This window comes from Ovis canadensis, chromosome 7, assembly GCF_042477335.2.
Source record: "Ovis canadensis isolate MfBH-ARS-UI-01 breed Bighorn chromosome 7, ARS-UI_OviCan_v2, whole genome shotgun sequence".
Lineage (NCBI taxonomy): Eukaryota > Metazoa > Chordata > Mammalia > Artiodactyla > Bovidae > Ovis > Ovis canadensis.
The window spans coordinates 27,155,292-27,165,089 of NC_091251.1; the positions used below are offsets into that span (position 1 = coordinate 27,155,292).

The 9,798-nt window shown below is 59.8% G+C and overlaps 1 protein-coding gene across 1 annotated transcript; it reads left to right on the top strand.

Moving 5' to 3' along the window:
* Positions 1-413: 413 nt before the first annotated feature.
* SKOR1 (SKI family transcriptional corepressor 1) lies at positions 414-9,311 on the top strand. The gene is made up of 9 exons (XM_069597404.1): positions 414-520; positions 740-2,942; positions 4,040-4,130; positions 5,005-5,112; positions 5,660-5,731; positions 7,033-7,107; positions 7,361-7,435; positions 7,947-8,012; positions 8,498-9,311. The coding sequence occupies exons 1-9, from the start codon at positions 414-416 to the stop codon at positions 8,590-8,592; spliced, it is 2,892 nt and encodes a 963-aa protein (XP_069453505.1). The 3' UTR covers positions 8,593-9,311.
* The last annotated feature ends 487 nt before the right edge of the window (positions 9,312-9,798 follow it).

Below are 9,798 nucleotides of genomic sequence, written 5' to 3' on the forward strand. Positions count from 1 at the left end.
AGCTTGTGTTTGGGGAAAGCAGTGCTGTTATCCCAGGGAGCCAGCTGCACGGAGCTGGGTGCAGTAGGGCAGCTCCAGGGCTGGGCGCTCACAGCGAGCTTTGGAGAGAGTCGGGTTCAGCACCGCGAACAGCGGCCGTCTCTGTCTCTCTCCGCCTCCCTCACGGCCTCTAGACCCTCCTCCTTCTCCTTACCACCCCCCCTGCCCCGCCCCCTGCTGTCTGGAGATGGGCAGTGACCGCCCCTCCCCCCTCCCTATTCCTCTCAGCGCTGCCCCCGCCCGCGTGCATGCGCGACTGAGCAGAGGGGCGGCCTGTCCCCGAAGTCCGAGCTTTGGGACCCGGGCGGATAGGGCAGGCTGCGAGGGTGGCCGAAGTCTTACGGATCTGGGCACCAGGAAGCCTGGCTTTGGCAATGGCTTTGCTGTGTGGCCTTGGGCAAGTCACTCTCCGTCTCTGGGCCCCACTTCCTCCCCAGCCCGAAAACAGGATCGGGTTCCTAGCTACCCAGGCATTCCTGAGGTCTCAATTACCCCTACTCCTCCTCCAAACCCCGGGGGCTTTTGTTCCAGTGCCAGCACGCGTCTGAATAACAAAAGGCCCGTCCAGGGGGCGAATGAGCTAGGACTCCCCATTGCCAAGTTTCCCCGCGCGCCCGACTCTGCGCGCCCTGCTGGGCGGGCCCGGGCGGCGTTGGCGCTGAAAATGGCTCATCGGCTCTCTGCTTTCTCTGTTTCGCAGGAGCGGCGGCATGGAGGCTCTCACCACTCAGCTGGGGCCGGGGCGCGAGGGAAACTCTTCTCCCAACTCCAAGCAGGAGTTGCAGCCCTACTCGGGTTCCAGCGCTCTCAAACCCAACCAGGTGGGCGAGACGTCGTTGTACGGGGTGCCTATCGTGTCCCTGGTCATCGACGGCCAGGAGCGCCTATGCCTGGCGCAAATCTCCAACACCCTCCTCAAGAACTACAGCTACAATGAGATACACAACCGCCGCGTGGCCCTGGGCATCACGTGCGTGCAGTGCACACCGGTGCAGCTGGAAATTCTGCGTCGGGCAGGGGCCATGCCCATCTCGTCTCGCCGCTGCGGCATGATCACCAAGCGTGAGGCCGAACGCCTGTGCAAGTCGTTTCTCGGCGAGCACAAGCCACCCAAGCTGCCCGAGAACTTCGCCTTCGATGTGGTGCACGAGTGTGCCTGGGGTTCGCGTGGCAGCTTCATCCCCGCGCGTTACAACAGCTCGCGTGCCAAATGCATCAAGTGCGGTTACTGCAGCATGTACTTCTCGCCTAACAAGTTCATCTTCCACTCGCACCGCACCCCCGACGCCAAGTACACGCAGCCCGACGCAGCCAACTTTAACTCGTGGCGCCGACACCTCAAACTCAGTGACAAGTCGGCCACAGACGAACTGAGCCACGCTTGGGAGGACGTCAAGGCCATGTTCAATGGTGGCACCCGCAAGCGGACCTTCTCGCTGCAAGGAGGCGGCGGCGGCGCTAACGGAGGGTCGGGTGGACAGGGGAAGGGTGGTGCTGGCGGCGGCGGCAGTGGGGGCGGCCCGGGGTGCGGCGCAGACATGGCCCCAGGTCCGCCGCCGCACAAAAGCCTGCGCTGTGGCGAAGAAGAGGCCTCCGGGCCTCCCGGGCCGCCGCCTCCTCACGCGCAGCGGGGACTTGGTCTGGCGACGGGAGCTGGCGGCCCCGCGGGCCCTGGAGGGCCTGGTGGCGGCGCCGGGGTCCGCAGCTACCCTGTGATCCCAGTGCCCAGCAAGGGCTTTGGCCTCTTGCAGAAGCTGCCCCCACCGCTTTTCCCTCATCCCTATGGCTTCCCCACGGCCTTTGGTCTCTGCCCCAAAAAGGATGACCCTGTGTTAGGCGCTGGCGAACCCAAGGGCGGCCCAGGCCCCGGGAGTGGCGGGGGCGCGGGCACTGGGGCAGGAGCGGGCGGCCCAGGAACCGGCCATTTGCCCCCCGGGGCAGGGACGGGCCCGGGCGGCGGCGCCATGTTCTGGGGTCACCAGCCCTCCGGGGCAGCCAAGGACGCGGCGGCCGTAGCTGCAGCCGCCGCCGCAGCCACTGTGTACCCGACGTTTCCCATGTTCTGGCCGGCCGCAGGCAGCCTCCCGGTGCCGCCCTATCCGGCCGCGCAGAGCCAAGCCAAAGCCGTGGCGGCGGCCGTAGCGGCGGCAGCGGCGGCGGCCGCGGCGGCTGCGGGAGGTGGCGGCCCCGAGCCCCTGGACGGTTCCGAGCCGACCAAGGAGGGAGGCCTGGTCGCAGAGGAGCGCTGCCCCAGCGCGCTGTCCCGCGGGCCACTGGACGAGGACGGCGCGGACGAGGCGCTGCCGCCCCCGCTGGCCCCGCTGGCCCCGCCGCCCCCGCCGCCCGCTCGCAAAGGCTCCTACGTGTCGGCCTTCCGGCCTGTAGTCAAGGACGCCGAAAGCATCGCCAAGCTCTACGGTAGCGCCCGCGAAGCTTACGGCGGTGGGCCAGCCCGTGGGCCGGGGCCGGGCGCAGGGACCGGCGGCGGCTACGTGAGCCCGGACTTTCTGAGCGAGGGCAGCTCCAGCTACCACTCCGCCTCCCCCGACGTGGACACTGCAGACGAGCCCGAGGTGGACGTGGAGTCCAACCGCTTCCCCGACGACGAGGGCGCCCCGGACGAGGCCGAGCCCGGTGCGCCCAGCACAGGAGGCAGCCCGAATGGAGACCAGCACGCAGGACCCCCGTCTATCACCTCGTCCGGCGCCGACGGTCCCACAGACTCTCCAGAAGGCGGCAGCCCTCGTCCCCGGCACCGCCCGGGGCTACCCCTAGCCAGTCGAGCCGCATTTGGGGACCTGGCGGCCGACGACATGGTGCGGAGACCAGAGAAGAGCCCGCCAAGCGGCGGCTATGAGCTGCGAGAGGCTTGCGGACCGCTGGGGGGCCCCGCGCCCGCCAAGGTGAGCCCCAAGCCCGCCTCGCTGGTGGTGCCTCCTTGTTTACCCCTCGGCAGCTCTGGGTTGTGGGGCAGGCCCTGGCCGGGTGGGGGACTGGAATTTTTTTCTGAGCGGGCGTTCAAGCAGTAGGCCCTGGCTGCTCTGGGTAGGCCCAGCTTCGGGAGCTCTGTGGAGCTGGACTCGCTGGGACCCCTGACTGAGGGTTTCGGAAGATCGGGGGTGGCGGTGGGGGTGGGAGGAGCAGGCCTGAAAACTGCGTGTGCTATGTTTTTGTTGACTGGAGTAGGGAGGAGACAGGCCGAGATCTGTAGTCATACAGAGATAGAAATCAAAAGGTCTGGAAGAAAAAGACCAAAAGCCAGAGAAAAGCGCTCACGAGGCCGAGCGGGTAGCACGCCCTCCGGGATGGGGATCAGAGCTCCGGGGAAGACGGGCCAGTAAGCCTAGAAGAGGGAGGCCTCTCCCTCAAGCTGCAGTACGAGGTCCTCGGCATCTTTCAACACCCCAACTCGACTCGCAGTTTTCCGAGTCTCAGAATTCCTGCCCCGGGAACCTCAGGGTTCATTGGTAGGAAGCTGTCTAGACGGTGTGCGGGGCGGGAAAGGGGCTCTCAGGTGTCCGCGGCCGCGGATTCGCGTGGGGCGTGTGCAGCTAAGCCTGAATCGTTCGCCATTTGACAGTGGGTGGGCACACCTGTACAGTTCCATTCGGTCTATTAAAACACGAATTACTAGCCGGATGCGAAAGGCGTCATTTATGTCGGGGACTGGGCGCGGGCGGGAGAGAAGATGCTGAAAAAGAGGCGGGCGAGGAGGGTGGGGGTGGGCTTTGAGCGGCCCTTGGCTTGGGAACCGCTTTGTGTCTCGGGTAATTTTCTCAAGGGCGCTCCCAATTACCGGGAAACTACAAACGGCGATGCGACCTCCGAGGGCTCCAGGCTGCGCCGCGTGTGTCACGGCCTCTCGGGGCGCTGGGGTCCCGCGGGCAAGCAGACCTCCGCCACCCCTTCAGGTTTTCTCCCGGCTGCGGCGGAGGGCTGGGCAGCTCCAAGCCGCCGTCAAGCGCCCCCCTAACCGCCTGTCATTTCTCGGCCGCCGCAGGTGTACGCGCCCGAGAGGGACGAGCACGTGAAGAGCGCGGCGGCGGCGCTGGGGCCCGCGGCGTCCTACCTCTGCGCCCCAGAGGCCCACGGTAACGCCCCCTGCCGAGGTCGCTGGCCAATGGAGTGGGGGTGGGGAGGACCGCGGGCAGAGGGCCGGGGCCAGAGGAGGCCTGCGAGGGAGGACTAGAGGAAGGAGAGAAGCAGAGAAAAAGAGGGAGAGGGAAAGCAAAACACTGAAGGAAAAAGGGAGCTAAGCGAGGACTCCCAACAACTTGCATCTCTTGGTTACTTAACAACAAACCGCCCTCTCCATCGCAAAGATACCGCTCGCCTACACCTTATACACTGGGTTAAACCTTTTATAAACCACGCCTGGCACGCCTTTCAAATTCTCTCATTTATTCAGCAAGTGTTTGGGCCGAGAGGTCCGGGCGGAGGGTGGGGGCGCTTGGCCACGCGCATAGGGACCCCTGAAGTGCGCGGTAGCAGCAGCCCAACGCGGGGGTGCGCGCGGGACCCATTGACTCTCAGAGAACGAACTGAGGGCCTCGGAAATCCGGGCAGCCTGAGCCCGCTACGATGTCTCCCCCGCTGTCGCCACCCCGCGGGTCGCCGCCTGGGCCGCGTTCTCGGAGCAGGTAGACCCGGCGGCCACGCGCGCTCGCGGTGCCCCAGTATCTGCGCGCGATGTAGGTCGCTTGTCCCTGGTGGGCTCGGCTGCTCGTTTTGCTCTTTTCCAAGGGGCTAGGGAGGGGGCGTGGAGCCGGAGATGAGCAGATCGCGCGCGGGGGAGGTGGTGCCCGGCCCAAAGCCTGAGGGTGCGAGCCCAGGCGCACAGCCGGGAACCAGCGGCGGCCACGACGCTTTTAATTAGGGCTCCGGCGCCCCGACCGCGGCAGCTCTGGCCGTATCCGGGTCACGGTTTATTTGCCTCTCCTTGAAACTCGGTTTATTGCCTTTAAGAGCCAGATAAGGAAGACAATCACTCGACCGCCGACGATTTGGAAACGAGGAAATGCTATCCAGACCAAAGGAGTATCTCCCAGCCAAGTCCGGCAAATACAGACCGAGGTGAGCCCTAGGACCCTCGCTCTCCACCCCTACCCGGGAGCTGGACCCCAGGTCGCCCAGGTTTCCACCGACTCCAGTTTGCGAGGGAGGCTTTCTATCAAGCCTAAGGGGCTGCCTGATAAACATTTGCCTTCCTCTCCCGGCTCGCAGATAAACATTTAAACACAATGGGCAAGGGTCAGGCCAGGTTTCCTGAATTGCTTACCTCCTTGGTGGGTTTGGGGCTCTCCCGGGTAAGGGAAGGAGACTTACTAGAAGGATATGAGGAGCACCATCACCCACGTAAAACAAGTCAAAGAACATTTCCTGCCCTAAGATAGCCTATTATCCCTGGTTCCATTCTCCTGGCGGGGGTGGGGGGGCCACTCTGAGTGACCTAAAATAATGGCTTGGAAGGTGGGTAGAACTGGATGCCTGCAACTGTCTCCTCTAAAGGCAGAGGGTCTGAAATAGGTACTCAACTTAGTTCAGTTACCAGGAAGCTCACCCCTCCCCTACCAAGGCCTCTCCCAGAACAAAACCCTTCTTACCTGCCCTTGTATCCCAGGCGAAGATGGGCTCACCCTAGATGTCACAGGAACTCAACTAGTGGAGAAGGATATCGAGAACCTGGCCAGAGGTGAGGTTAAGTCTATGAAACTGGTGTACACTGTGCTTGGGGGAAATCGTCCCTTCTTGTAGATGGGTGTTATTCCTGCAGGAGTGAGTGTGAGAAGACAAGGCTCTTGAGGAACCAGTCTTCACTGACGCGAAAGGATAATCCCCTGGACACATTACCCTGGCACAGAGGTGGGGGGTGGGAGGGTGGAAGAGTGAGGGGAGTAGGGGGAGGGAACCAGCCACCCCCAGAGTTCCCAAGGCCCGGCCTGTCTGAATAGTCCAGTGAGAAAGAAAAATGAGTGATGATCCTTAGAACCTAACGCATGTGGACGATGAGAAAGGACAATCTAGGTTTCTCAACCTCATCTGAATAGCGAGATTTTGAGGAGGCGTTTACTTCAGGAGTGTGTCAGAGGTTATTTTCTTTTCCTGGAATCAATGCATAACTGACTCCACCTCACCCTAAATGTGGAATGGGGTCCCTGCTCAACTGCAGGGGCTGAGTATGGCTTGAAGCTGAGAAAGGAACTTCTAACCCCACTTTACTCCTGTCTCTCATTTTTGTGTTTTCTGAGCACCTTCGAGGAGAGGACCAGATACCAATAGCTCCATGGGCAGCTCCCTGCCACTCCTCTAAAGCAACTTTGAAAGCACCTGTGGGGCTTTCCACACCCAATTGCCCCCTTACCCCACCCCAGCCCAAGGTTGGGCTTGGAAACTGGTATATATTGGGGGGGGGGGGGAAGCATTTGTGGTCTGCCACTGTTCCCAGTTACAGATTTTACAGGTGATGTAGTTACCTTCAAAATCCTTCTGCTTTATATGAGTGTTCTTAGCCTGGATTTGGGGTCCTGGGACCTTTTAAAGTTATAAATAAACTGTTATGAATATATGTATTTTTCTAGGGTGGAAGTCCAAGGCTTTGACCAGATTCTTCCTGGTCTGTATCATTGAAGGGAGAGGTTAGGTTCGTCAGTTGAAGGGGTGAACTGAGTCTTCCTAGGCCTACCTCTAAACTTACGGAGTTAAGAAAATTTAAAGCAGATACCATGCTGGTTAGTACCTGGGCCCAGGACCTAGAAGTCCAACAAGCATTCTGCTATTCTGAATTTGATTCTCCTGGGCAACTTCCCCTAACCCCACTTTCTTCCCAAATCCTTTGGATGCACATGGAAACACTGAGCGTTGAGGGCCTACCATTTGGTCTCACCCTCCTCTACTCCTCTCATGGCTACTGGCCAGAGTGGGACCTGGGTGCCTTAGAGGCTACCTGAGTCCCACCACTCTCCTCCTTGACATCCCACTCTCACCCCTTCACAGACGAATTGCAAAAACTGCTCCTGGAGCAAATGGAGCTTCGCAAGAAGCTGGAGCGAGAATTTCAGAGTCTCAAAGGTACCCTCATTCAGACCCACCCCACCTGATCGCCAGAGCCTTCTTCCCGCATGCCCTGCCTGGCCTGGACCGGGGACCCAGTGCAGGCAGCTGCTGCTGCTTCGCGTGCAGCCAGAAGCAGCGAACCCTTCTTTTCCAGGCCGGGTTCCCACTAGGCCAAAGACAGAGGGGGTGGGGTGGGGCTGGGGAGTGGGGAAAGGGGGCCGAGGGAGGGGGTTGTGCGTAACAGCTCTCACTTAATCAATTTGCACAGATAATTTTCAGGATCAAATGAAGAGGGAATTGGCTTATCGAGAAGAAATGGTGCAACAGCTGCAAATTGTCAGAGGTAAGACGGGAGTCAGGTGAGCGCGTGCACGGCCGTAACTGCCTCTCGTCTGGCAGGAGCCGCAATGTTGGCTCAGTCATTTGGATTTAAATTGAAGGTAATTTAACAATTATTTTTTTTATTTAATATCCTTTGTATACTCTGATTAGCCTCAGAATGGCAAGCGAGCCCAGCAAACGGCTTGCAGGCATCATTACATGGAGTGATTGAACTTCTTATCGCGGCAATTTCCATGGTTTCTAAATTAAAAATCGAGGCGTAAAATTACCTGGGAAGTAATGCCTAAGTTTGCTTTAATTTTGGTTAGATCCGTCTGCCTTTAAGCGCCATCCCAGGCCATTTCCTCCCTCAGCCGAGCTGCAGTTTGGAGCTTTGACGCCCCCTCCCTCGGTCGCCGGGACTTGTTTCTGCCAGGGGCTGAGCGCTGAGAAGAGGGTGAGGCCCGGGCTGTGACCCCAACGGGCCCTTGGGTGGTCTCATTTCCTCACCGGCTACTTTCTGTGTCTTCCAGATACTCTTTGTAACGAACTTGACCAGGAGCGGAAGGCACGCTATGCCATCCAGCAGAAATTAAAAGGTGCGGAAGCGCGGGAACAAAGGAGAGGTGCCAGGCACTGGCTGTGCGGGCCAATGATTGAATGAATGAATGCATGAGTGATGATAGGGGGAAGGCCAGCTCTGCAGAGATAAGTAACTGAGAGGAGGGAAATGGGAATTCATTTTAAAGAAGAAATTATTCTAGAACGGTAGGCAGGGAGAAACAGCCCCGTGAGCTCTGGGCATTGGGAAATCTGTCACCAGGTCCAGATCTGGTTGTGAGCTGATCGACCTCCCTCTTACTGTGCCTCAGTTTCCTCTTCTGTAAAATGGGGCTATTGAACTAGGGCAGTGGTTCTGAATGGCCAGGATCTCTACTACCTTCCCACCTTTTTTGATCTCGCTTGAGAACTGAATCTGAAGGGGTGGGTTAGACGTGGGTGGATAGGGGAGCGAGGGAGCCCGTGGACCGCGTGGGTGAGGCAGGCGAGGAGCCCAACATGGCCCAATCGACTGTCTCTCCAGAAGCCCACGACGCCCTGCACCATTTCTCCTGCAAGATGCTGACGCCCCGGCACTGCACGGGCAACTGCTCCTTCAAGCCCCCGCTGTTGCCCTAGGGCCGGCCCAGCCGCGCCCACGCGCCCTCAAGCCATGCTGCTCTCTTCTTGTAAATACCGCGGCCGCGGCGGCCGAGAGCGAGATACAAGCCATTCGGACCGGACCGATGTAAATACAGCCTCCCGCCCGCCTGCCCTTCTCCCGGGCGCCTCGGCCTTGCCCGCTCCCTCTTGGGAGCCCGAGACCAGGACCCAGTATCCGTTTCCAGTTGTAAATACCACCTTGCCTCATGGTTCAACTCCGGGCATCGGGTCTCATGGTCTTAACGGACCAAAGGGGGAAAGAAAAGGGATAGGGGGCTGCTTCTCCCTGTACAGCCTCTGAACCCCAATTGTGAATACAATGTAGCAGTTTCGCTGGCCCCGCGCTCCCCTCCCCGTCCACTTCTGAAACTCTTGTTCCTAATGACAAAGTGGCTATGTGCAATGGATATAAATGTATTGTGAGTCTCTTGGTTCAGTAATAATGGGTTCATTTTTAATTTATTTATGCTGTAAGTTATTTTGCTTCCTTCTCCTGGACCTACTTGCAGTCCCATTTTGCATTCCCTCTTGGGTTTTTGCTTTGTCTTATTTTTTGTTGTTGTAAACTCTTGATGTAACAGCACTTTAAAAAGGGCGACAACTGACTCACGAGATGGAAACCACCTTGAGCCTGATTGGGGAGATCACTTTGTATCCCTGATTTTTGTTTTGTTTTTAATAAAAAGAAAAGAAAACCCCGACACTTTCTGGGGCTGTGGAGATGGGAGTGTGGCGAGGGGAGGGACGGGGAGGGAGCAGGCGCAACAGGTGGGGCGTGGGGGCCGCAGCCCGGGTGCTGGGGCGCCCGAGCTGAGACCCGTGTTTGACCAGGTGGTCCGCAGCGAGCACCGCGACCTCTCCATCGGTTCCTCAGGCACACCCGGCTTGCCCCATAGGCCATAGGCCGTCCCCGCCCCACGTTTAGGACCCTCTTTTAGGCCTCGGCGAGGAATGAGAACTCCTGTGAGGTCTCTGAATCTGCCCTCTAGCGCTCGCAGGGGCTGAGAGTTTACTCCTACCCTTGTTCATGCCTGCTCCACCGGAGAAGCCTCCTCCGGGGCGCTCAGAGACGGAATTCGCACCCTGCCGGGAACCCCGGGTTCGACCAGAACTGCCAGGAGGCCCGGGCGCCCGGGCCTAGAGCTCTGAGCGGGGCGGGGGCGAACTCCGTGGGATGGGCCT